The 26,791-nt window shown below is 46.1% G+C and overlaps 2 protein-coding genes across 6 annotated transcripts; one reads left to right on the top strand and one right to left on the bottom strand.

Moving 5' to 3' along the window:
- Positions 1-422: 422 nt before the first annotated feature.
- On the bottom strand, positions 423-9,079 carry KICS2 (KICSTOR subunit 2). 2 transcript variants are annotated; one of them, XM_065683372.1, is made up of 4 exons: positions 8,748-9,078; positions 6,593-6,666; positions 6,378-6,514; positions 423-1,758 (listed from the first exon to the last, which is right to left on the bottom strand). In XM_065683372.1, the coding sequence occupies exons 1-4, from the start codon at positions 8,980-8,982 to the stop codon at positions 942-944; spliced, it is 1,263 nt and encodes a 420-aa protein (XP_065539444.1). In that variant the 5' UTR covers positions 8,983-9,078; the 3' UTR covers positions 423-941. The 2 variants fall into 2 exon arrangements, with proteins under 2 accessions (XP_065539444.1, XP_065539360.1); XM_065683288.1 differs by having other exon boundaries at positions 6,378-6,666; positions 8,748-9,079.
- Positions 9,080-9,172: 93 nt separating this feature from the next.
- Positions 9,173-18,110, top strand: LOC136006857 (uncharacterized). Of its 4 annotated transcripts, none has more exons than XR_010609296.1 (2): positions 9,173-9,417; positions 9,772-10,089. XR_010609296.1 is itself a non-coding variant. In XM_065664902.1 (2 exons), the coding sequence occupies exon 2, from the start codon at positions 16,276-16,278 to the stop codon at positions 17,410-17,412; it is 1,137 nt and encodes a 378-aa protein (XP_065520974.1). In that variant the 5' UTR covers positions 9,173-9,417; positions 15,467-16,275; the 3' UTR covers positions 17,413-18,110. The 4 variants fall into 4 exon arrangements, 1 of the variants encoding a protein (XP_065520974.1); XR_010609295.1 differs by having other exon boundaries at positions 9,768-10,089; XR_010609297.1 differs by having other exon boundaries at positions 9,719-10,089.
- The last annotated feature ends 8,681 nt before the right edge of the window (positions 18,111-26,791 follow it).

Here is a 26,791-nt window from a genome sequence, read left to right as displayed (position 1 = left end):
CTTACAAAAACCTGAAAACAAATCCAAGTTGACCTTAACAGCAAATCAGAAAATAAATCATTTATAAAGGACATTTCCTATTGCCTTACTTTTTTTAAACTTAGCACGACAAAGGCACAATTTGACAAGAGCTTTGCCACTTTTTCCATGGAGCTGCTGCTTCTAGAATACCTGCCCAACCTCAGCTTGTCTCCTTCAGTTAATCTGAGCCAAGACTGGTGCTGGACACACAGTGTCAGAACACTCCAGTGAACGCTGGCCTTCCAGCCCATACTGCAGCTTGTCTTGCCCTAGCCTGCGTTCTGAAGCAGTGGCAAAGCTTGATGACACCGGGTGTTCAGAATACAGACTGATGGTTAACAGAGAGATCTCAATTATCATTTTAAAACATTTGAAAACTAAGTTATAATGAGCAGTAGTGCTTTTTGTGATTCTTATTTTTTTATTTAAAATGTGTTCTTGCAAGTTTGCTTTAATATTCTTTTGCATCACTGCTTAGTTCCCAGAAATCATTCCCGTCAGGCAATGCAGTTTTCTGAAAAGATAGTATCTTCAATCCTCACCCCATTTTCAATAAACTCGGTAGCAGACAGTCAATGATCAGACTAAGATAAAGTGCATATATTCCTTTCTGATACAGGCAACAGAGTTGTGGACTGAAAAAACAAATCATACTGAAAATTGAAAACCATGCCAAGAAAGAAATACTACTGTGGCCATTTATCACCCCACAATTAAATTATCCCACTGAGAACTGCCCAAAACTATTTTTCTTCAAGTGTCTGTTAGCTTAAAAAAAAAAATAAAGGAACTTAAAACATTAAAAATAATGGTTCCTTTTTAATTAGACTCTGAGAATCACAAATTCCTATACTCCTTGAAAGCTACAGTTCCCCCAAGGCTAGCATACTGCCTTGGCAACTTGTAGAGTAGTTTGCATTTTACCCTTTGGATCCAGGCTTCAAGCTCGCAAAAGCTTTGGAGTTCTTGAGGGAATGTGAAATTTCATTGAGAAAAGAAATAAAATGATAGTCCCTTTCTGACTTCTTCGACTCAAAAATAACTACAATGGTAAAGTGAGGTTCAGGGCGAGTCAGAAAGTATGTGCTTTGGACTTTGTCATCATAGAAGTGAACAACCTTCTCCAAACTGTTGAGGTCAGAGGTTCTGTCAGTCATAATCATGATTACATTGGGCCAGTGCATAACAGGCCTGTCACTGGGCAGAGACACCACTGCAGGGTACTGATCAACTCCTTTGGGGGCTTCCCTGTAAGAATGGGGATGATGATAACCATGTCCCTGAAAACTCTCAGATCCACGATTGTCAAAAATTAAGGAAACATTGATAGCATCATACTTCCGGATGAAGCTGGAAATTTTCCCAAAGTAATCAGGATTTGTTTTAGCAGTCAGAGTTTTCATTTCGGATGCTGTTGTTTGTCGACTAAGGGCCTCGTGAAAGTAAAAGCTAAACTTGGCAAGGAGAATGTTTTTGAGCTTCATGAGCCAGAGGAAAAGGTGTGGAGGTTGTACAGCCTTCTGAGACTGCCCTCCAAAGAGATGTTTCTTGGTCTCTCGCTGTTTCTCAAAAATTTGGCCCCAAGTCTGTAGTTTTGTGTGAGCACTGTGCAGGTTAACCAGGGATGGAAGGAACTTCCACTCTGAGATCTGAGCTTGGGCCTTTAAAAGATGTGCAAGCACATCTACTTCCAGCTGGAAACTGCTTTCAAGAGGACTAAGGATTGGATGATGAAACCTAGAAAACACAATGTTAGTCAAGACATGAGAACTGCTGTACATAACAGTGAAATAATCAGATAGCATATGTCAGTTAGCAGACAGAAGACCAAACATCAGAGCGAAGTGTAAACCAAAAAACTAACATTGATTTTAAAAAAAAGTTCTTCTAAACAACACTTTGCACTCAACAAAAACATCTGTCAGACATTTTTCTATCAAAGCAACGTTTGATCAGTTCAAGAACAATCACTGTTTACCTTGATTCATTAACTACTATAACACCATTTCTCTTTAAATTCAGGTGGGTTTGTTCCAATTTAAAATCCCTTCTGGTGGTAAAATATGTCTGGATAGTTCTGGAATACCAGTAAGACATTAAGTTAAATCAAAGTAATGATGTTATAAATTTGCTGTTTGATAGGGAAACTATGTGAAAGCAAGCTGAGCTTCTTTTGCTTTTTAAAATCACAATAAAATTGTGATGGAAAGTTAGTCAATAGAACCATGATTAACTGTATTTACCAACAAACTAAATCTCAAACTTCAAATCTTGGTGTACTAAAAGCAATGAAGGGCAAAAACATTTGGCAAGATTTCATCATATCACAATGAAGGTGCTATAACAACCAATTTCTCTTGCTAAAAATTTAGGTCAAGCTCAGCTCTCAACGGATGTTTAAAAAGAAAACGAGCCCAAACTCACACAGCACGTCATCTACCAGGTAGTAGTGTCACTGCACATCTTATTCACAAGAGTAATCCTACTGTTAAAACAAATTCTTGGTTAAATGGAATTTTATCTATCCATTTTATAGCTTTCTCACTTTACTTTTTCTAAATGTCAGGAAAAACAATCAGTGTAGCCTCCCTCCTTTCTCTTGATACTCAAATTACTTGTAAATTTGGGAAAAATTACTTTGAAAATTATATCATCAACAAATACATGCTTAATTAAAACTGTGCAAAACTATTCTAGTTACAGAAGCTCAATATTTAACTTTAGAAAGAATAAGAAAGAATAACTCCAGCAAACGCAGGAGTGGACTTTCTAATAAATGTGCTCTATAACAGGCCTTTAAGACTCTCAAAGGGTCTCCAACAAAGAACAACTAATAGTTCAAAGACAAGATTTGATGAGGTTTCCATTTAAGACAGATTTATCCAGCTACTTCAGACAAACATCCTCAGTCCTTTTATTGCTTTAAAACAAAAAAAGTCTGTACTGAAGTCTTCCCACCTTTAACATCTTATCTTCAAAATGGAAGCGACTCCATTATTCCCCTCAGCTTCCAAGACACAACATACATAACCCATTTTGGAAATACTTGGTTCAAAACCAAAATACTTAATATTACTGTGGACCAGAAGAGAGAATGAGAATTTTAGGCTTTTCATCCCTTCCCCTTCTTCCCCGTCCCTTTTTTGACTTCGCATGAAGCTTTCACCAAAACATTATTCCTTAAGCTTGTGAAAATTTTTTGACAATTTTATCTTTTTTTTAACAGCCACAATACACATCTTGAAAGGATTTAAGATGTAAGTCCATATTTATTTGTAGAGAATTACATTAGGAATCACTTGATGCCCAATGTTCTGCAAACAGGCTAGGCTGAGTGACCAGCCATCTTTGTACACACTACATGTCAGCACCTTCTCATCTCCCACTATAGCAGAGATTGCCATTACTGGCTACTTTGGTGGGCTCAGAAGTCCAAAGCATATTTAGATTTCTTTGAACAAAGAAGAGTCAATTTAAAATAATATTCTGCTAAGTCAACATTATATAATTGCAATGATTTTGGTACTCAGGAGAAAAACAGTTTCATTGCCATGTATTAGAAGGGGAGAAAAAAAACATTATACTTCAAGTGCAGACTGAGCACAGTGGTTTCAACACACCTTCAGTCAGACCAAGGAAGTTATTCTTCAGTCTTAAAAGCAATTAAAAAATTCATACAATTCCACACTGCCAAGTCTTCTGGATTAACATTATGACGTATGGCTTCCCACTTCTACTTTGCTTTGTGGCTCATAGCTGTTTTCATGTTTCACTGCACAGCAGGATTTGCTAAACTGTTTTAATCTAAAAATAGACACCTCAGCCACAGCTGAGAAGCTTGATATAGTTCAAAGTAAAGTAACAGGTTATGTACTCCCTATATCTGATGTAATTGAGTTTCATAACACAGAAACACCTGACAGAGCTCAGTATCACATAAACCAGACAGATTTTTACAATATTTCAATAAACCAGAGTGTTAAGAACTCAGAAACACATTGGAAAATGGATCTTTTCCCCCAATCATTCTCGAAAGCAGAGGGATGCTAGAGTTTTGTTTTGCAGACATAAAGCAGCCTCATTTTTATAAGTTTCATTTCCTTCCATAGATCACACACTTTTTTTTACATTAAAAATAATTACATCAAAATAGTTTTACTAATTACTTATTCATTTTATACTAAGCTTTTAAAGGATACGGCTTCTGATGCTGGTTTAATTATTTCAGTGAAAACCCAACCCAAACCAACAGTTAAATCAGGAAAAGTTGCTTTTCCAGCTGTATTCTATAACAAAACAGAGTCTAGTATTGGCTGTGTACAAGTCAGCAATAAGTAGTAAGAAAACAGCTTTAAACTGTTCAAGAGTTAATGATTTCTCAGATCCAGACAATATGACTCTATTGTTGACAGTCAATTAATCCTGTCATTCCTTTACTATTATCTGAACAGCTATTTTTAGATGCAAATGAAAGAAACCAAGGCCAGAATTTATCTACAGATCAGATGCCCTCTCTACTCTTAGCACTGTTAGCTGAAATAATGGCACACAACCTCAGCTACCAGTGAGGGATATATTGACAAAGGGAAGAGATTGGGTAAGGATGAGTTTATTTGACCTTTCACCTGAGAGGGTCAACAGACTGTAAAACAGAAATGCCTTCCAGCTGGTACACATTAGCATAACAGCCCCCAGAAACTAAGCAGAGACACAAAGAAACTAAAGGAGGACTATAGGAAGGTCACATTATACCCACTTTTTTTCAGAGATACTCCGTGACTGGGGAAGACCACACAGTAGCCACTGAATCAGAAATAAAACATCTTAGAATGTCTCCATCTTAGAGACTGTCCATTAACCCAAAACAAGATCATCAGTATTCTTCCCAGGGAGACACTGATTGTTTTTCCAAAGAGGTTATAATGATGCCTTAGAGCTGTCACTGAAATTCATTTCAACAGCACAGTAAAACATTTCATATGTAACAGCCTCCAGTCACTTTGTCAAAGTATCAGTTTTGGCTTTCAGATTTTTAACAGGGCTGTTTGACCCAGCACATGCTCAGAACAGATGGTGATGGTCAAAGTACAACAAATTACATTTTCAAAAAACTTACCTCCCTCTACTCTTTAACATGTATCTCACCAAGGAAAAGATATGTAAGTTTCATTTTTTATTGGACCAACTAACTGATATTATAAAGGTTCACAAACCAAGAACTGCAGAAAAAAAAAAAAATCTCTAGTAAGATCATATAGACTAGGTTTGATTTTCAAATAGCAAAAATCTGTAGCAATTTGCCTAAATTATTCCTAAAAAGTTTAAATAAGGGAATCAACTGCAGTGCTTTGATTTGGAATCTCTGAAAGCAGCACTGAATTATTTTGATTTTTCCTAGGTGTACACTTAAAAAAATGGTAGCTGAGAAAAGACCTCAGAATATTCTCCCCAAACATCTTCTTAGACACTATTTTACCAATGAAGATTTAAAAAAACCAAACAAAAAAAAACCACCCTACATTTTTAAGTTAACTTCCCACAATGGCTACTTTGTTTTGCTTTAAAATAGAGCACCAGAATTTCAGCCTGTTGACAAGCATTCAAAAATTCTTTCTTTTTTTTAAACTGCCATCGCTTTCAAGGCTCATATGTATTAGATGTGAAAAACCCACCCCATGGTCATTTAGAAACATCCTGAAATTCTTATAACAGGAACTACTGGATGTTAACTTCGAGAAACCGTAACAGCAGTGACCAAAGACTCAGAGGTGCTCCTTCTACTGGCTTAAATACCTCTCAAGAGAAGTGATAGAGCATCATAAAACCCTGCTAGGTAGACCTGCTACAGGTCTAAAAGCTACACCCTGCTAGGTGTAGCTTTTAGAATAAATAAGCAGACACATACTCTCCTCTAAATAGTAAAATCATCACACAATACCTGTTTTATTTACATATATCAGTTTTACTGAAGTCCATATGGAATTAAGTCTTGCTTCGTCTCAGCCTTTAATGAAAAAGTGCAAGAAGTCTTAGCTTTTTTTATAAGGAAAATGACTCTTCCTCTCTGCTGAATGTGAACATGCTGAGTATTAACTAACGAATAGGGAAGACAGCTCCTAGAACATGATGAGCAGAAACACTCTCCCTTTTTTATTTTTCTTCTTCGGGAGTCATGTTTTGAGACTTCATGCATCTGCTGCTGCTGACCAACATTCACTTCATGTGTGAACTCATGCAAGGGGCTCTACTGCTCAGCAGTCAAAGGACAGCAAAGCCTTTAGGCTTGCTTTGAACCTCAACATTTTTTATTTCAGATCATATGCCTGAGTACTTACTGCCAGCAAATAAGCACTGACCTTGAGCTGTATTTCTTTAAGATGGATTCCAAAATGTTTACCAGTTCCTCAGAGTTAATGAACTTTTGGGTGCTGAGCATGTACATTTTTTCGTAGAAGTCAGCAATTTCCATCCGAGCCTGAACAAAAAAACAGAGCTGTTCAGACAGGTGAGAAAGCAGCTCTTCCAAGTGAGGAGCTGTTCCTCCTAGTGCATTGTGACCCGTCGCCACCACCTTCTTCAGCTCATTATGCAGAGATGTGTAGATGGTTCGGATGGAGTCCTTTCGGCTGAAGAATGACTGACCACCTGTTCAGATAAATATGGAGGTATTACCAAAATCCAGGGACAGCAAAAATAGACAGCAATACTGGAAAATTGCATAGAACCATGCTTGTTTTCCCCCAGGTGTTCTTAAGGTGTTTGATCACATTATTTATTTCTTTTTAATCAAGGAACAGGTTTCAGTGTATTATTCCGTAACCGAATCACACATAGCATACACTCAGAAGCACTTTACAAAATTTCATGCAAGTTATACTTCTCCCAATTCTTATTTCAGCAGCCAGTGACCGCTGCAAAACTTCAATTCCAAAACTCCAACTCCCTCACATCTGTCTCTGTTAGGGCATTTCCAGAAAACAAGGTTCCAGCTAAATTTGCCACTATGACACATGACTTGAAATATTGTTATCTGTGGAAGTCAGAAGAATCAAGTCATCACGAAATAGCCTCCACTCCTATAAATGACTCTGTATCTTTTCAAGAGAATTCCCCTATCAATACCTCCTCAATCATGAAGCACTCAAATATGCAAAGCAACCTTTAAATGGGATCCACTTAACATTTGTGTACAAACCAAATGCTTCCAGTCCCTACAACAACCATAATGTAATCTAGAATTCAAAGGGAAACCAATCGCAGTTTATCTCAGTGAGACCACAGTGCAGGTTATCCATAACTAAAACTGAGGGGGGGAAAATAAGTCTGTGCTTCTTTCTGGCTGCTTAACACTACGAGGAATTTAAAAACATATAAATGACAAAATTAGAGTCAAACTTTGACACTAGCAAAAGACTACAAAAGTACTAACCTTATTTCATGACCTCTGTTTACAGATGGCCTTACGTGCTCCTGTGGCACTCAACTTGCAGAGCAAGGATCACAGGGACTCAGTTTGTGGAACTTTCAAAGATATTCCCAATTTAAGTTCCACTTTGAAACTGCTTACAATTTCGTAATGGTGGATAGGCCTTTTCACTTCCATTTTACACACATAATAGCCAAAAGCAACTTTAGCAATTTAAGGCAGAAAGGCAAAGAATTGACTATCAGGAAACAGTTACCTTCCTAGGTCAAGAGTAGCCCCCAGGTCATGGGCAGAATGAAGAATCACGTATTGTTGTGTAGTTCATGAAGTATATAAACAAACAAAACTTTGTCCCTTCTCTTGCCAATTTTATCCTTCCTGCAAGCACCAAAGTTGCTTTCTAAAGTCAGCCTTATAAATACTTATGTCTGGAAAGATCTTCTCATAAAATAGTTTCAAGTCACCACTTGAACACCAAAGCAGAATTCTCTTGATGCTTCACTGCATTACACATCAGACTCATACCCCTTGATCCGTTTTCCATGCCAGTCTGCAGTTTAAAGGGAAAATAAGCAGCTTTGCTCAGAGGGCAACATGATGACAGCTCATCCTATGCCAGCTGGGGATTTTTCTATTCACATACTGAGAGAGTGAGAAGCAGCCAAGTTTGTGGCCAAAACTTTCTGAGATCCTGCAGAGTCTGCATGAATAACAATTTTTATGAGTCTGTCTCCAGCCCTGAGTACTTACACATGTACTTACACATATGCAGCTGTAATATTAGGCCCTGGAACTATGACATGAAAAAGCTTTAAACCTCTGGTCACCCCACTGAGCTCACCTTTGCCAGAATCTCAGCCAGAGCATCCCAGCACTGAAACACCCTTGGCTGTATCTCTGGAGCAGCAGGTAGGTGGCCTACCAGACAAGATGCAGCGATCCGCACAGCTACCGTGCGACCTGCACTACACTCTCATTTACCCGTTAGGGGCAGCCCAAATGGCACAGCCGATTTCTTACTGGGCCCACGGACACTTGCTCTTGCGTTTCAGACGCAGACACGCATCTCGGCGATGGTACCCAGCCCTCTGCAACTGCCGGCTGACAGCTCACCTCACCGGGCTACGATACCCGCGGAGCTAAACCCGGGGCAGGCCGGGAGCAGGCGCGGGCGCTGCAACCCCCAGCAGCGACCTGAGGCGTGAGGGAGGAGGAAGGACCGGGGACCCGAGGGGCAAGGAAGGGGGGACGGCGTGAGGAGACGGGTCCCTCCCCCGGGGGTGCGCGGGCCCCGCGGTACCTAGCTTCTGGCCCAGGAAGGTCATGCTGTGGTACGCCTTCTCGGCGGCGGCCAGGTGCGCCAGCCCGGCCAGCAGCGACAGCCAGCTGGCCCCCGCACTCTTGTTGGCCTCCCGTTCCTTCTCCACATTGTCCTTGGCCTTGTCATAGGAGAAAATGCCCAGGTGGGAGAAGAAAGTCTCCAGCACGGCCTGCTCCACCGGCACCGGCGCGCCCAGCGGGATCGCCTCCCCCATCCCGCCAGGCGCCGCCACAGCGAACACCACTTCCGGGGCCGGCGCCGCGGCCGCGGGAGGGAAGAGGCCCGCACCGGCCCGCCCCTCGCGCCTGCCCTTGCCACGTGACAGAGAGGGGCGGGGGGAGGGTGTGTCACGTGGTGGGCGGGGGCCGGCCGTCAGCGGTGGCCCACGGGCCTCACTTCGGGTCCAGCCGCAGGGTTGGGAGTTAGGAGGGGCTGGGGCTCCATTGCGGGAGCTGCTGGTGGGCAGCCCGGCCCCGTGACGCCCATTGGGGTTTTCAGGTTGCCCACACTGGCACTGGTGCCTGTAACAACGGTGCCTGTAACAACGGTTCCTGTCCCCGCCCCCCCGTTTTATATTAAACTTAATCTGAAGCCACTTCTGTGCCGTACAGAAGCCATGAAGGGTGGAGACTGCATGGAGATAGCACAGGTAGGATGTTATTATACATGGATATGAGAGTTCCCTTCCTGGTGCCATGTCAGATTGTGGCACCTTTTGCATGTGGCTGTAAGTTTCATGAAACGTTGGCGTTGCTATTTTGAGTCTGGTGGTAATATGAGTGGTAGTTTTGATGTGAGGAATAGTAACAGACTAAGGAAAGGGTTAAGAGTTTTCTTCGAACTATGTATTGATTGTCTTAACTTGGTATAGGGAACAGGTAGGTTCTTGTTAGTCTTGTGGTTAAACTATAACTCAGAATAGGTAGCTGAAACACATTGTTTAAAATCAGGGACCCTTTTCCCTCAAGAAGATGAATGTCTGACAAGAACCTGTTTCAGCTAGTCTCTGGAAGACTTGAAGTTGCCAGCTGGGGAAACTGAGCCAAGGGTGAAAAGTGCATGGCAAGGAAGACCTCTTACATCATCCAGAAGACCCTGGCCCAAGACCACCAGATGGCAATGCGCAGGCATAGAGGGGAGGGGAATGGTATTAATGAGTTCTTGGAACTAATTGCAGTAATCTCCTCCTATACTTGTAAAATCTGAGGAATATGTATGTTTGCATATAATAAATATCTAGCTTGTTGAGCTCTCGGTGTGCGAGTTAGGAGGAGCAATCCCCCTTGCACTCGGCGCCACAATAAACATAGCTGCTATATAACTCTTTGTGAGTTATGAAGTTCTGTTCCATAAATCAGTTTGGATGCCAAGGGAATACCTGATGATCTGCAGTGAATTGGGACATTACTATTCATCCCTGTGCATTGCAGGGTGGTTGGACTAGATGAACTTTGAAGGTCCTTTCCAACCCAAATTATTCTATGATTCTAAATTGTTCTGTCAATTAAAAGGTTCCAAAACACAGGGTCTTACCAGTGACTTTATTCCCACCCTTTGATGTTACCCTGGTGTTACAAAGGAACCTCCAGCTACACATTCATAGCTTTTCATCCCTTCTGAGGGGAGACCCCGAAGTGCCCAGATCAGTTCCCATTTTTTGGACCATGCTTTGGACAGATGGGCTCCGTGAACTGCTCCACCATGGAGGCAATGAGGAGCACAAAGCTGAGCTGCAGGGCCATGAGGCTATGAAAGGGAGGCTGTTGTGGCAGCACAGACTGGTCCAACTCTTGCAGAACAGCCACCCCCTTACAGTGAAAGCAAAGCCCTCGCAATCAACAGGCAGGTTTTGTTCCAGTTGAGTTGCAGCAGCTCTCCAGCTACCCCAAAACTAAGACATTCAGTTTCCTCTCTAGATAGTGTTTCCCTGCACTCTACGCCCACCTACATTTGTTTTTAAGACAACATTAGACAAAACACAGCCATCAATTCTGTAACTCTGGGCAAGACCCCTGTACTAATTAAACTAGCTGCCTACCTCTTCTCTAGGGAACACTCAAAACACACTACATTTTTAAATAGGCACTGGATGCAAAGAATGGCTTTTTGTGTGAAGCAGCCTTTTTACTTAACCTTAACTAGACATTGTCCAGTACAGTTTTTTTATCATGCATTATATTGTAAATGTAGTGTTGTGGTTGAACACCATCTGGCAAATAAATACCATGCAGCCATTCACTCAGAAAATGGTAAAATATACTGAGAGTGAGAAGCAGCCAATACTGTGGCCAGAACTTCCTAAGATCCTGCAGGTCTGAGTTCTGCTTGCACAAAAAGCTGCCTTCTTCCCAAATTCAACTTTATTTACCTAGCTTGCCTAAGGAGCTTGTCGTGGTTTAAGCCCAGCTGGTAACTCAGAACCACGCAGCTGGTCTCTCACTCCTTTCCCCTTCCTCCCCCCGCTCCCGGACCTAAACACGACTCTGCTTAACTTTCGAGATCAGACAAAATGGTTGTGGATAAAACATACTCTGTATGTGTGCCAACAGGGTGATCCCCATCACAATCAGCAAGCAGGTCTCAAGGGTACCCAAAGGCCATTCAAAACCTTCAGAACTCTCAAATGATGCTGCTGTACTTGTCACTGGAGTTGGTGTAGCTGCTGTGCTTGAAGCTGGAGTAGCTGCGTTATCTGTTGTAGTCAGAGTTTGAGTAGCTGCTGTACTTGTCACTAGGGTGTGTGGGAATGTCTCCCTCATAGGCTGACCACCCGAGGAGGGGAAAAAAGATGTATAATTGCTAAACACTTCTATTGTATACCTCCCAAAGTATAGAGGTGGTGACCACACTGGGAAGGCAAGCCAGATCAGTTTCATGATCAATGAGTCCATTGTATTACAAGTCATTACCATAACATACAATGAAACAATAACCTTAGCCCAAGGCACCCAGCCGATAAACAGGAACACAGCAAATACCGGCTGTAAGTAAGGTATGACATGCTGAAACTGTGAGATCAAGAGCAACAACTTTGAGAGCCAATAAATCAGCATTGTGACGAGTGACTATTAATCCGAAACAATGAATGTTTATCACACATACGATTAGACACACTCCAGTCAGCTCTGTCGTTATCTCAACCGTTTGTGCCCCACATTGGGTGCCAGAAAGAACTGTAGTGGTTTAAGCCCAGCTGGTAACTCAGAACCAGGCAGCCGCTCTCTCACTCCCTCCCCTTCCTCCCCCTGCTCCCAGAGGGATGGGGAGGAGAATTGAAAGAATGTAACTCCCACAGGTTGAGATAAGAACAGTCCAGTAACTAAGGTATAACACAAATCACTACTGCTACCACCAATAATAGTAATAAGGGAAATAACAATGGAAGAGAATTCAACTGCTCACCACCCGTCGACCAATACCCAGCCCGACCCAAGCAGTGTTCTAGCACTTCTGGGTAACTGCCCCCAGCTTACATACTGGGCATGACGTGCTGTGGTATGTAATACCCCTTTGGCTAGTTTGGGTCAGGTGTCCTGTCTCTGCTTCCTCCTCCCTGACAGAGCATGAGACTCAGAAAGTCCTTAGTCAGAGTAAACGTTACTGAGCAGCAACTAAAACCATCGGTGTTATCAGTGCTGTTCCCAGGCTGAAAGTCAAAAACACAGCACTGCACCAGCTACTAAGAAGGAGAAAAATGACTGCTGCTGCTGAACCCAGGATAGGCATCTAGAACATGGGACTCAATTTGGGAGGCCAGGTCTGCCAAAGGCTGTTGAAGCTGATCTGACAACGAAGAGGAAGAGCAGTTTTGGTAGTTTGGTAGGAGGCTTGCCAAGCTGGTCAAGAAAGCTTTAAACTAGATGTGTTGGGGAGGGGGCATCATTCCATCCCATCACTCCCAGTTGCCAGCACCTATAATAAATGCTTGGAGCAATATAGAGATATTCCAGCCGCTTCAGCCAATGAGCCGGCTTCAATTGGAGCTCGGCTCAAATGCCTCTATACAAATGCCCATCAAATGAGGAGCAAACAAGAGGAATTACAGATGTGTGCATGTCTGCGGAAATATGATATAATAGGTATCACAGAAACAGGGTGGGATAGCTCCTATGACTGGAGTGTTGGAATGGAAGGTTGCATGCTCTTCAGAAAAGACAGGCCTGACAGACAGGGAGGGGGAGTTGCTGTTTATGTTAGGGATAGGCTGGAGAGTATGGAACTCTGTCTGGGGGCAGATGAGCAGTCAACAGAGAGTTTGTGGGTCAGGGTTAAAGGGAGAACAGCTACGGGGGACATTACTGTGGGGATCTGTTACAGACCGCCTGATCAAGAGGACTCTGTGGATGAAGTGCTTTATAGACAGATAGGAACAGCCTCACGGTCACAGGCCCTTGTCCTCATGGGTGACTTCAACCACCCTGATACCTATTGGAGGGACAGTACAGCCTGGCACAAGCAATCCAGGAGGTTCCTCGATTGTGTGGAAGACAACTTCCTTCTGCAAGTAATAGAGGAGCTGACAAGGAGAGGTGCCGTGCTTGACCTTGTGCTCACCAACAGGGAAGGGCTGGTTGGAAATGTGAGGCTCCAGGGCAGCCTTGGTTGCAGCGATCATGAGATGGTTGAGTTCGAGATCCTCAGGACAGTGAGAAGAGCGTGCAGCAAGCTCACTGCCCTGGACTTCAAGAGAGCAGACTTTGGCCTCTTCAGGAGCCTGCTTAGTAAGGTTCCATGGGATATAGCCCTAGAAGGTGAGCGGCCCAAGACTGGTGGTTGACATTCAAGGATCACCTGTTACAAACTCAGGAGTGTTGCATCCCAACTAGAAGGAAGTGCAGCAGGAGGGCCAGGAGACCTCCTTGGGTGGATAAGGAGCTGCTGAGGAAACTTCGAAGGAAAAAAAGAGGCTTATAAAAAGTGGAAGCAAGCACAGTTGGCTGGGAAGAATACAAGGATGTTGTCCAGGAAGCTAAGGACCAGGTTAGGAAAGCTAAGGCCCAGTTAGAATTAAACTTGGCTACGAATGTTAAGGATAACAGGAAGGGATTGTATAGGTACGTAGCAAATAAAAGACAGACTAGGGATAACATAGACCTCCTCCAGAAGCTATCAGGAGAACTGGCTACAGAGGATTTGGAGAAGGCTGAGGTTCTGAATGACTTCTTCACCTCGGTCTCCACTGGCAAAGGCTCTGACTGCACCAACCAAGCCTTGGAAGGCAGAGGCAGGCACTGTAAGAATGAAGACCTTGGGCCCACTGTAAGAGAGGATCTGGTTCGAGACCATCTTAAAAATCTGAACGTGCACAAGTCCATGGGACCTGATGAAATCCATGAGTGGGTCCTGAAGGAGCTGGCGAATGAAGTTGCTAAGCCACTGGCCATCGTATTTGAAAAATCATGGCAGTCAGGTGAAGTTCACGACGACTGGAAAAAGGGAAATATAACCCCCATTTTCAAGAAGGGGAAAATGGAAGACCCGGGGAATTACAGACCAGTCAGTCTCACCTCTGTGCCTGGTAAAATCTTGGAGCACATTCTCCTGGAAGGCATGCTAAGGCACATGAAAAACAACAAGGTGCTTGGTGACAGCCAGCATGGCTTCACTAAGGGAAAATCCTGCCTGACCAATTTGGTGGCCTTCTATGATGGGGCTACAGAACTGATGGACAGGGGTAAAGCAGATGATGTCATCTACCTGGACTTGTGCAAAGTGTTCGACACTGTCCCACACAACATCCTTCTCTCTAAATTGGAGAGACATCAATTTGATGGATGGACCACTCGGTGGATAAAGAACTGGCTGGATGGCCGCACACAAAGAGTTGTGGTCAATGGCTCGATGTCCGGCTGGAGACCGGTAACGAGTGGTGTCCCTCAGGGATCGGTGTTGGGACCGGTCGTTTAACATCTTCGTCGCTGACATGGACAGTGGGATTGAGTGCGCCCTCAGCAAGTTTGCCGATGACACCAAGCTGTGTGGTTCAGTTGGTACGCTGGAGGGAAGGAATGCCATCCAGAGGGACCAGGGAGCCGGCAGCAGCGCTGCCGTGGAGCTCAGGGAGTCCCCGTCTTTGGGCAGTAAGTGCTGCAGTGGGACCCCCACCCGGGGTGGGCACCCACAAATGGGCACACCCTAAAATGGGCACCCATAGCCACCAGCCCCCCAAAATGAGCACCCATGGGCACCACTACCCTCCAGGATGGGCATCCTAAGCAGGAGCACCCAATAAGGATGAACACCCAAAAGAGGGGCACCCTAAAGAGGGGCACCCATTTGTATTGGCACCCGCAGGGTGATGGGCACCCCAAAGATGGGAGCCCATATATATTGGCAGTTTGTAAGGATTGGCACCCCAATAAGGAACACCCCAAAGAGGGGCACCCATAAGGAGGGCACCATGAAGAGAGGTATTGTGGGAGTGAAGGTGATAATATTTGTGTGAAAAACAGTTTGGGAATGAGCTCTGAGGCCTTGGTGCATGACAAGCCCTGGGGCGAGGAGTTGGAAAGTTGAAGGACAGGGAAGGTAAACAAGCAAGCCTCGGGAGGATGGGCCAGGGTGTAGTTGTGGTGGGAATCTCAGCTGGAGGCCAGAGGATGTGGGGGTTGTGAGAGGGTCTGCAGCATTGTGGTTGGACTGTTTACCAGGATTGTCTCACAGTGGCCAATGAGACTGAATGTTGTATGTATGTGCAGGTTGGGAAAGTACCGAACAAGGGGATAAAAAGGGCTTGGTGACAATAAATGAGGATTTGAGTCTCTGCATCAACTTGAGTCCATGTCGTGAAATACCACAAGGTACTCCCAGGTATTGGCACCCCCAGGGTGATGGGCATCCCATAAGGATGAGCGTCAAGAGTTGGGACACCCATAAGGAAGGCTACAGCATAAGGAGTGGAACACCAAAGAAGGGCACCCATAGGTATTGCCACCCCTCGGCCTGGCACCCCAAAGATGGACACCCATTGGCACCAACACCTCAGAGTGAATGGCACCTCAAAGTGTGGCACCCATTGGCACCAGGATCCCAGGGATGGACACCCCAAAGTGGGGTGCCCATACCTATTGGCACCCCATAAGCATGGCATCTCAACAATGGTCACCCAAGGGCTGGTCACCCCAAGGAGGGACACCCCAGGGCTGGTGATCCCAAAGAGGGTCACCCATAGGTGTTGGCACCCTATAAGGATGAGCATCTCAAGATTGGGCACCCCAAGACTTGTCACCTCAATGATGGGCACCCCAAGTATAGGCACTCCAGGGCAGGTTCCACCAAGGATGTTCACCCCCAGTCAGGACACCCCAAAGAGGGTCACCCATACGTATTGGCATACTTTATGGATAGACACCTCAATGATGGGCAACCCAAGGGGGAAAACCCCAAAGAGGGGTACCCATAGCTATTGGCAGCCTCAGGGTAAAGGTCACCCCAGGACTGGTCTCTCCAAGGCTGGTCACCCTAAACAGGGGCACCCACAGGGCTGGGGCTGGTGTCCCTGTTGGTGATGCTGTGCTCATTGGGCCTGCAGGTGCTGCGGGTACCCCACAGGGTTGGTTCCCCGGAGGATGTCCCCCTGGGTGGGTGCTGGTCCCCATGTCCAAGCCCTGCTGATGACGCTGTTCCCAGTGGGACTACAGGCACTGTGGGCACCCCAGGGTTGGTCACCCAAAGGAGGAGCACCCGTAGGCTGGTATCAGTGCTGGTGCCACTGCCAGTGACACTGAGTTCAGCAGGTCTGTGGGCGCTGCAGGTACCCGGGGTGGGTGCCATGCAGAGCCATGCAGTGTCAGAAGCACTGCTCCCGGAGAGCCCGCGGGTGCTGTGGGACCAGATCTCCGAGCTCCTGGCCGCACAGATGGCAGAGCTGCAGCAGCTGCAGAGAGTCCTGGCGAAGGTGCAGCCCGAGCGCGCCATGGCAGCCACGTTGGCAGAGGTGGAGGCGGCCGAGGCCACTTGGCTGTGGGACGAGATCTCAGCCCTGCGCGAGGAGCTGCGGCGCCGGATCAAGCAGGAGCCAAACCCCGACAGCGCCAGTGCCAGAAATACCTGTGCAGGGCACAAGGGGCAATGGGGGCCATGGTGGGGTATGAAGGTTCAGCGCTCCAGCCCAATGAGCAGGTCTAGAAGTGGCAGTGTTCAAGCCAGCAGCTCACAGAGAAGGGCTGCAGCTGATGTCCGTGAGGCCAAGACTCTACAGAGGAAGTCTTTTCCGGCTGCCACCCAGGCCAGCAGCACAGAGGAAGAGGTTGGAGCCGCTGTCGCTGAGGACAAGACTCCAGAGAGAAAGTCTTGTCCTGTTCTCACCCAGGCCAGCAGCCCATGGAAAGAGGCTGGAGCTGCTGGCACCCAGACCAGCAGCCCAGGGATATGCCAGCCAAGAAAGGTTCCCTGGGCAGACCTCCAGGGAGCAGGGACTCCACCAATAGCCCCGAGCTCCAGTATGGATCCTACGGCCGTCAACCAGCTGCAAGGGGTGACCAGCAACAACCGGGACCGAGTGCAGGAGCCTGCTGAGGACCTGCAGAAGACGGTGAGTGATGAGGGGAGATCTGCTCTGGCAGGGGATGGGTGTCCCTCGCCATCCTCCTGCTCACCCAGCCCTCACCTCCTCCTGCTCAACATCTGGGTGGGTGTGAGATGAGACCCACGTAGCGGCTCGTTGCTATAGGGCTATGATTCTCTCTTAGTGGAGGGGACAGTGACACTGGGAGGGGTATGTGTGCCCGGGCAGGGCCCAGCACCACCACCTGCTGGGCCCGGTGACCCTGGCACCATCACCCTGGTGTGGGGTGCCAGGTGCCAGCAGCAGCGAGGCCATGGAATTCAGAGAGTCCCCGTCCTTGGGCACTCAAGTGCTGCAGTGGGACCCCCACCCCGGGTGGCAGCAGGGGCGGCAGGGCAGGGGGATGGCTGCCGCCTGCCCGCTGTCTCTTCTGCCCACAGGTCAGACTCCCGTTGTGGAACACAGCGGCTGCTGGACACTGCCGTCAGCACGTGCGGCGTGGGACATGTGGATGGCAGAGAGCTGCCCAGCCTGCTGCGGGCTGTGCTGGGGCTCTTGGGCCGTGGGGACCTGCCTGTCCCAGCCTGGGGGCAGCCTGCCCAGGGGGTCAGGGCCCAGGCCCAGCACGTGGGGCAGCAGCCCCCGGAGCCAGGCGAGCGGCAGCCCAGGACAGACCCGCTGCAAGGCACTGCCAGCGGCTGCCCAGTTGACACCGTGGCTGCTGGTGTGGGGCAGCTGGAGGAGCTGGAAGCCACGGAGAGCAGCAGCTCTGGGGCAGGGGCTCTCCCGAGTGCCCTGGGCTCCACACCCTGGAGCTCTGGCCCCACCATCCTCTCCATCCCAATGCAATTTTAGTTTCCCTGTGGACTGCACAAGCTCCATTACAAAATAAATAGCTCAGCAGAGATCTTCTGGAAGGTTAAGTGTTAATAGTATTTTGAGGATGTTCACATTTTCTCTGTGTACTTTCATATCTATGCAAGCCTGTACTGGGATTTGTCCCTTAAAAAGAGGGTTGATTGCTAAAATATTCTACATAGTAATTTATACAGTTTTATAAATTGCAGCTCATAAAATGCTGCAGAATGTCTTGTATTGTACAAAGCTTTGAAGTACATCTCATAAAATACTCTGAAACCTGCATCTTGAAGCAGAGTATAGATCAAACGCTTCAGGAGATGAATTTGGATGACACATGGCTTTCACAGTGATGGGTTTATTATTGGAATCTGCTGTGCTGGTGAAGATGGGAGGAGGGAGAGGAAGGCAGGGGGAAGGGAAGCATGGATTACCATCTTGTGTGATGAGCCAGCCCAGGCTTATCACAGACAGGGAATATTTATATACACAAAGGAACATGGTTACCCAGAACAATTGCCCTCCATCCTCCCAGCACAACCACCATTCTGGGCAAGGAGCAAAGCCTGTCAGCTGGGCAAAGCTAAATAGCCATTAGCTCCCCAGAACGTGGCAAACGTTAGATCTGCCTTACAGTTTCTCAATAATACAGATGCATGTTTGTCCCATTCACATCCCCACTGCCCCCAGGCCATGCCACACCAGCCCATGTGCCCCCCGTCCCCATGACCATGTCCCAGTGGCTGCTGTTCCCATGGCCATGTCCCCCTTGTCCCCTTGTCCATATCCCCTGTGCCCCCTGGCAATGTCCCCCCTGTCCCCATGGCCGCGTACCCCTTGTCCCTGTCATTGTCTCATGGCCATGCCCCCATTGTCCCCAGTGTCCCCTTGTCCATGTCCCCAGTACCCCCCAGCCATTTCCCTCTGCCCCATGGCCATGTCCCCATTGTCCCCATGGCCATGTCCCCATTGTCCCCATGGCCATGCCCCGGTGTCCCCATGTCCCCACGTGCCTGCGTCTGTCCCCCACCTCCTGCCCCCCGCAGGTGCCCCGAGGGCCAGAGCGGTGTCATGGACCCTGCCCCTGTCCCTCCCCAGGACAGCACCATCAGCCTCAGGCCCTCCATCCTCTCCATCATGGCCTCCACCCTCTTCATGGTGGCCTGCATCATCATCTTCCTCTTCCCCTTCCTGAATCAGACCTGGGAGAACCTGAGCACCCCACAGGCACCCTGAGCCACCCCAGAGCACTCGGACACCCCACAAGAATGGGGCGTTGGGGTTTGGGGGTGCCTAGGGTTTGGGGTTCTGGTGTCTGTGGGTGCCGGTCTCTGTTGTTTCGGGGGTACCGGTGTCTGGGGGTGTCAGTGTTTGGGGGTGCTGGTGACTGGGGCTTCGGGGATGCCGGAGCCGGGGGGTACCAGGGTTTGGCCTTCCCGGTACCGGTGGGTGCCGAGTTTGGGGGTTCCGGTGCCGGTTGGTGCCGTTTTAAGGGTGCGGTTTGGCGGTTATAGCCCGGTCGCTGTGGCCACGCCTCCAACTGACCGCCCTCGTTGCCAGGGCAACGCCGCTGTCGCCCCGCCCACAGCCCGCCTCCCAGCATGGCGTTTCCTCCGCTGGCCACGCCCCCCGCAGCGATGACCACGCCCCCCCGACTTTTACCCGCCCCTGTCTATAGGCTTGGCCCTTTGCCGCGGACACGCCCCCTTCCCGTCGTTGCCCCGGGCAACGCCGCTGTGAGGGGGAAACCCCCCCATTTATGTAAACCTGGGGACCCCCTGTCACAACACGCTTGGGACCCCCCATAACATCACCTTGCGGACCCCCATCCTGTCACTGGGGGTGACAACACCTTGGGGTCCTCCATCCCATCACCCCTGGGAGGAACCCTCAATCCCACCATGCTGGGGACCCCCCACCGTGTCACTGAAGAATGGAGCTGTCTGAAGAATAGGGGGGATTGAAGAATGGGGTTGATTGAAGAAGGGGGTTGTAAATAAGTAACTTCAAGGACCTCACCCTTTGTTAGCAGCTATAGAGAGGAAAGGAAATGACCAAGACCAGCTTTGCCAGAACTGGCCTGGTGGTTGCTGATGTGACAATGATCCTGAAATGAAGTGATGGAGAAATAACCACCAGGGTTCCATAAGGCGTAGGAGACGTCCAACACAGGAACATGGGAATGTGGTCAATATTCCGTAAGGTGTACGCAGGAATAAGAAAGCCTTCCATAAACTGGGATAGGAAAATCTCATAGGTGAGGGTGTATACCCGGCTGATAGCATCCATTTGGTATACAGGTATACGTTCTGAATTGTTCCGTAAGGCACAGGAGATGCCACATGCTGGGACGCAGCTGTGTTTTCCTGCTATCTGACCCAATTTCTGACAACCGGTGTTCGATGCTGTGCTTGGGTAATTCCTGAACGGCAAACTGTATGTATTTTTATCGTGCTGCTAATTGGTATTTGTGTACTTGGTGCATGGTTTTGGTTTAGCAATTGTGAGCAAGTGAGTGGAACTTTTGGAATCCCGTGTGAGTGTGTGTGTGCATAGCGTGCATCAGGAAATAATGGGAAATCAACACAGCGGAGAAATAATAGAAAGGAGCCCTTTGGGATGTGTTCTGGCTCATTGGAAAGAATTAGGAAGATCCCCCAGGGGCTCAGTAAATAAAAAGTCTTTAATGAAGTATTGTAACCTATGGTGGCCATTATATACCTTGGAGCATCAGGAAAAATGGCCCAAAAATGGGACTTGGAATTATAATACATTGTTGCAATTAACGTTATTTTTAAGATGACAAGGAGAATGGGATGAAGTGATGTATGCAGATATGGTTTTCACTCTAAGCAACCACCCGGAGTGGCAGATGGAATACGAAACTGATATAGCTCCACCGGATCCCTTAATTTTGGCTTTGGAAAAGGACAGGGAAAACCAGAAAGCTAAGCTGGAGAGATGTCATTCAGCCTGTGATACTGGGGAAAGATGTTTAAAGTTCAGAAAACCAGAGTAATCGGGAAGATAGGTTGGAGGATTACGTATCACAGGTACCCCCCGAGAGGAGCACGCTAGGCATCTGCCCCATCTGTTATTGATAAGGAGGAAGAGATTGCTGTCACTGGCAACAGAGTAGAAGGACCTGAGAATGTTAAGGAAACCTGGAGAGCGGATAGGAACAGGGAATAGGTAGAGAAGAAAAAGCTGAGTTGTGCTATAGGCATGGCTACGGTGGCTGCTTTGGGGCAAGCAGAAACTGGTGGAGGGACTAATGTGAGAGGACGAGGCAGAGGTAGAGGAGGAATGTCAGGCAGAGGTGAAAGAGTGAATTCTCGTGTGGGATGGGATCAGGGGGCATACTGTAAGGAATGTGGACTTTGGAAGTGAGACTGCTCTAAAACGAATACCCACAAGGTGGCTCCGGTGACTTGAATTAGAACTAGACGGACAGGGACCTGGGGAATCTACCCTAGCAGATCCACTTGTTAAATTAAAGACAGGGACTAGAGAAAATGAAGTGGAATTGTTAGTGGGTACAAGATCAACTTATTCGGTGTTAAATCAGAGGGAAAAAGAATTTGTTATAAATGTGGGAGCTACTGGCCACCAAGGAAAAAACATTCTTTCTGAAACCTTCAGAGTACAAATTGGGAAACCAAATAGGAATGCATACATTTTTATACATGCCAAATTCTCCAAAGTCTTTCTTAGAGCGAGAAGCGACATTTAAAGAAGGCAAAATGGAATTAAGAGTCAAAACCGATCAATTAATTGAAGTTTTGAGTTTAATTCAACAGAAAAGCAAACAGGAGGACCTCCCTGAAAGAGAAGAAATCCCGAATCAGGTATATCTGGGAGTATGGACATCTGAAGCTCCAGATAAGGTGAAAAAATGCAGTGCCTGTTAAAGTAGAAATGAGAGGGGGTCTGCCCAATTAGAATAAACCAATATCCCTTAAAATTGGAGGATTGAAAGGGAATCAAAGAAATCATTGATAAATTTTTTAAATATGGATTATTAATTGAATGTGAATCAGAATATAATACTCCTATCATGCCAGTAAGGAAATCCAATGGTAAAAGTAACAGAAGATCTCAGAGCGATCAACAGAATTGTGGAGGATATTCACAGAATCACAGAATCCCAAGGGTTGGAAGGGACCTCAAAAGATCATCTAGTCCAACCCCCCTGCAAGAGCAGGGTAACCTACAGTACATCACACAGGAACTTGTCCAGGCGGGCCTTGAATATCTCCAGTGTAGGAGACTCCACAACCCCCCTGGGCAACCTGTTCCAGTGCTCTGGCACTCTTACAGTATATTCATCCAGTAGTGGCTAATCCGCATACCTTATTGACTCAATTGAATAACAATCAGAAGTGGTTTACCATTCTGGACTTAAAGTATGCATTTTTCTGTGTGCCCCGGCCAAAGAAAGTCAGAATTAATTTGCTTTTGAATGGGAAGACCCAGCAACAGGAAGGAGGACACAGCTCACTTGGATGGTGTTACCTCAGGGACTTAAGAACAGTCCGACCATTTCCGGAAATCAATTGGCAGGAGAATTTAGAATCCCGGGAAGCATCCACCCAGACAGGCACTTTACTACAATATGTTGATGACCTGTTAATTGCTACTGAAACGGAGAAAGAATGTATTCAATGGGCTGTAGAACTGTTAACTTTCTAGGGCTAAATGGATACCGGGTATCTAAATTGAAGGCTCAACTAATTCCAACTCGAGTATCTCATTTAGGATAGAAATAACAGGAGGACAAGGAGAACTTGGAGCTCGGAAGGAAGCAATCTGTCAAACACCACTACCATCCACAGTTAAAGATCTCCAGACGTTTCTGGGAACGACAGGGTGGTGTCGACTCTGGATCCATAGAATCATAGAATAGCTAGGGTTGGAAAGGACCTCAAGATCATCCAGTTCCAACCCCCTTGCCATGGGCAGGGACACCTCACACTAAACCATCTCACCCAAGGCTTCATCCAGCCTGGCCTTGAACACTGCCAGGGATGGAGCATTCACAACCTCCATGGGCAACTCATTCCAGTGCCTCAGCACCCTAACAGGAAAGAATTTCCTCCTTATACCCAATCTAAACTTCCCCTGTTTAAGTTTTAACCCTTTACCCCTTGTCCTGTCACTACAGTCCCTAGTGAAGAGTCCCTCTCCAGCATCCCTATACGTCCCCTTCAGATACTGGAAGGCTGCTATGAGATCTCCACGCAGCCTTCTCTATCCATGATTATGGTGTTCTGGGAAGACCCTTGTACAAGCTGCTGAAAGAAAATCCAGCCTTTCTAAAATGGACAGATCAAGCTGAAGATGCGTTTAAAAGTTTAAAGACAGAACTCATGAGAGCTCCAGCTATGGGGCTCGCGGACATAACTCAACACTTTTGGCTATATTCGTGTGAGAAACAGGGAATAGCCTTGGGGGTTTTGACTCAAAGATTGGGACCTTATAAAAGAGCAGTGGCCTATTTTTCAAAACAGCTGGACGAGCCAAGTAAAGGCTGGTCTGGATGCTTGGGAGCAGTGGCAGCAGTTACCTTAAACATCCAAGAGAACCGAAAATTTACACTGGGACAAAAGATCACTGTGTTAGTGTCACACACGGTAGCAACAGTCCTAGAACAGAAAGGTACTCACTGGCTATCACCATCACATTTCTTGAAGTATCAAGCCATTCTAGCAGAACTGGATGATGTGGAAATTGTGATCACTAATGTTGTGAATCCAGCATCTTTCCTTCGGGAAGCCCCTACTGAATTGTTGGTTCACGATTGCTTGGCCACTATAGAGACAGTATGCTCGAGCTGAGCAGACCCGAAGAAGAAGCCTCTGGAGGGTGCAGATTCCTGGTTCACCAAGGGCAGCAGCTTTGCTAAAGATGGTAAACAAAGAGCAGGATATGCCAGAACTACAACTTCAAAGGTAATAGAAGCTAAACCATTACTTTCTAACACCTCAGCACAAAGGCAGAAATAATAGCCCTGACTAGAGCCTTGGAGCTGGCAAAGGCCAAACAGGTAAACATATGGACTGATTCCAAATACACCTTCGGTGTAGTTCATGCACATGGAGCAATTTGGAAAGAATGAGGACTTTTTAAATGCCCAGGGAAGACAAATCAAACATGCAACAGAAATTCTGCCATTGTTAGAAGCTGTACAATTACCTCATGAAGTGGCTATCATACAGTGCAAAGGACATCAAAAAGGTAACTCTGAAAAGAGATTGGAAATAATCTGGCTGATCGTGAGGCTAAATGGGGGGCAGAAACAGAAAGAGCTGAAGTTATGTCCTTAGTTCCTGACGGTAAACTGGTGATTGAGCAAAATCAACCTAGGTACTCCAACAAAGGTATGAAACTAATTGAAGACTTGGAAAACCAGGAAAATCAAACGGGTTGGATAAAAATACCTGAAGGGCGAGTAGTGATCCCCTATAATCAGTTATGGAAGTCGATACAAGAAGAACATAAGTAATGCCTTGTATAAACATTTAAACAAATAGATCATAGGAAGAAATTTCTATACCATAGTGCAATTAGTGCAAATAACACAGTAACAAAGTTAACTGTGTCTGAAAAATAACCCTGAGACTGAAAATGGGAATGCGGTTGGGACAATTGGGAAAGGGAATTATCCAGGACAACAGCGGCAAATAGATTTTTCTGAATCACCCGGAAAAGGAAGTTATCCATATTTGTTGGTATTGACTGATACTTTTTCAAGGTGTCCAGAAGCATTCCCTTGCAGGGCAAATAATGCAAATGAAGCGATTAAGGTGCTATTAAATGAAATAATACCTCATTTTGGGGTACCAGCAACTATCTCCTCTGACCATGGTACCCATTTCAGTGCAAAATTATTACAAGAAATCAGCAAGAAATAGGAAATCAATTGGCAATGACATGTTCCTTATAGGCCTCAGGCCGGTGGGCAAGTGGCCAAAATGATTCACTTAATTAAACAACAGCTTGGGAAGATTTGTCAAGAGACTAAGTTATATTGGTATCAAGCATTACCATCGGCGTTATTGAGAATCAGAACAAAACCTGGGTCAAAGGAAGGAATTAGCCCATTTGAGAGTCTATATGGAAGGCCATATCAATCTCAATTTCAAGGAGAGAGCCTTCAAGAAGTAGGAGAAGGATACCTTCAACAGTTCTTCATAAACCTGGGAAAACAGACAGAAGAAATAAATGGCAGAGTGTTAGGGATGGGGGCCAGAGGTTTTGATTATCCTGTTCATCCTTTTAAACCAGGAGATTGGGTTTTTTATTAAGAACTTTGTAGGTGATCCCCTAGAAGAGAAGTGGAGTGGTCCATACCAGGTATCACTGACTGCCTTTACAGCAGTGAAGATAAAGGAACAACCTGCTTGGTTACATTATTCAAGAATCAAGAAGGCACCAGAACCAGAAAAACACCAGAACTGAGAAAGAGTGTAGCACGTTGAGTCTTCAGTACCCACACGTGAGACTGCATCAATCATAATCTGGACTTGTATAATAATAGGTGCAGAAGCATGGAATCAAAGTCTATATCTGATTGATACAAAATGTTAAACAAGAATGGTTGTTGTATCTGTACTCAGCCACGTAAATCAGGAGGGAGACCAGGTATTCCTTTAATTGGCCTCCCTATCCCATTTAAGACAAATTGGAATAGATTAGATGTGGAAACAAGTGCAAATATTTCATGAGGTGGCACAGGACAACACCTCATGGGGATTTGAGGAAATCTGGGAAAAAATAACATCGAGGGTACCCAATCTCTCCTGGTTGAGACAGTTGTTTTTAACTATATTGGTAATAATAGGAATGGTTTTGATTATGTGTATTAAAGGTCCAATGCTCCTTTAGGTGTTGCAAAGAATCCGTGACAAACTATGAAGAATGGAAGAGAAACAAAATGAAGTATCAAGTAGAAAAAGGGAAATACTTCAGGAAACTGAATAAGAAGGAAATAATTCGGTTGCAAAAGAATTTTCAACAGGGCAAGAAAAGGGGGGATTAAAGAATGGGGTTGATTGAAGAATGGGGTTGTAAATAAGTAACTTCAAGGCCCTTACCCTTTGTTAGCAGCTGTAGAGAAAAGGAAATTACTAAGATCAGCTTTGCCAGACCAGCCTGGTGGTTACTGATATGACAACGATCCTAAAACAAAGTGATGAAGAAATTACCACCAGGGGTCCCAAAGCCCACTACCACATTTTAGTGCGCATGCAGGAGGGATTCTCTAGAAGTAGGATGTAATGTATGTAATCTAATGAATATGTCTGTTTAAGGACAATACAATCACAGCCTGGTTGATGTTTGGATGAGACATTCCAGGATCTCTGTTTCTCCCAGCTCTGCAATAAAGAATTCCTGTTTGTCAACTTCAACTTTGTTGGCGAGTTCCTGGAGATTTCCCCGAATCAGCATGAATATAATGAGATAGGTCATTGTCATGGGTCTAGCTGCATCTCCTTTCTCTTTATGGTTGCTGAATTCATCCCTCAGGTGTTAGATTTCTTGTGCTTAGTTGTCTAAATATAACATTCTATGGTTCTTCCATACAGCTATGCTGTATAAATGTATCAACGTTTATTAACTTGCAGGCCCAAGAGCATTTGGGCCATTTATTGGACAA

Source organism: Lathamus discolor, chromosome 1, assembly GCF_037157495.1.
Source record: "Lathamus discolor isolate bLatDis1 chromosome 1, bLatDis1.hap1, whole genome shotgun sequence".
In the NCBI taxonomy this organism is placed as follows: Eukaryota; Metazoa; Chordata; class Aves; order Psittaciformes; family Psittacidae; genus Lathamus; species Lathamus discolor.
This window is presented reverse-complemented; position numbering and strand designations above follow the sequence as displayed.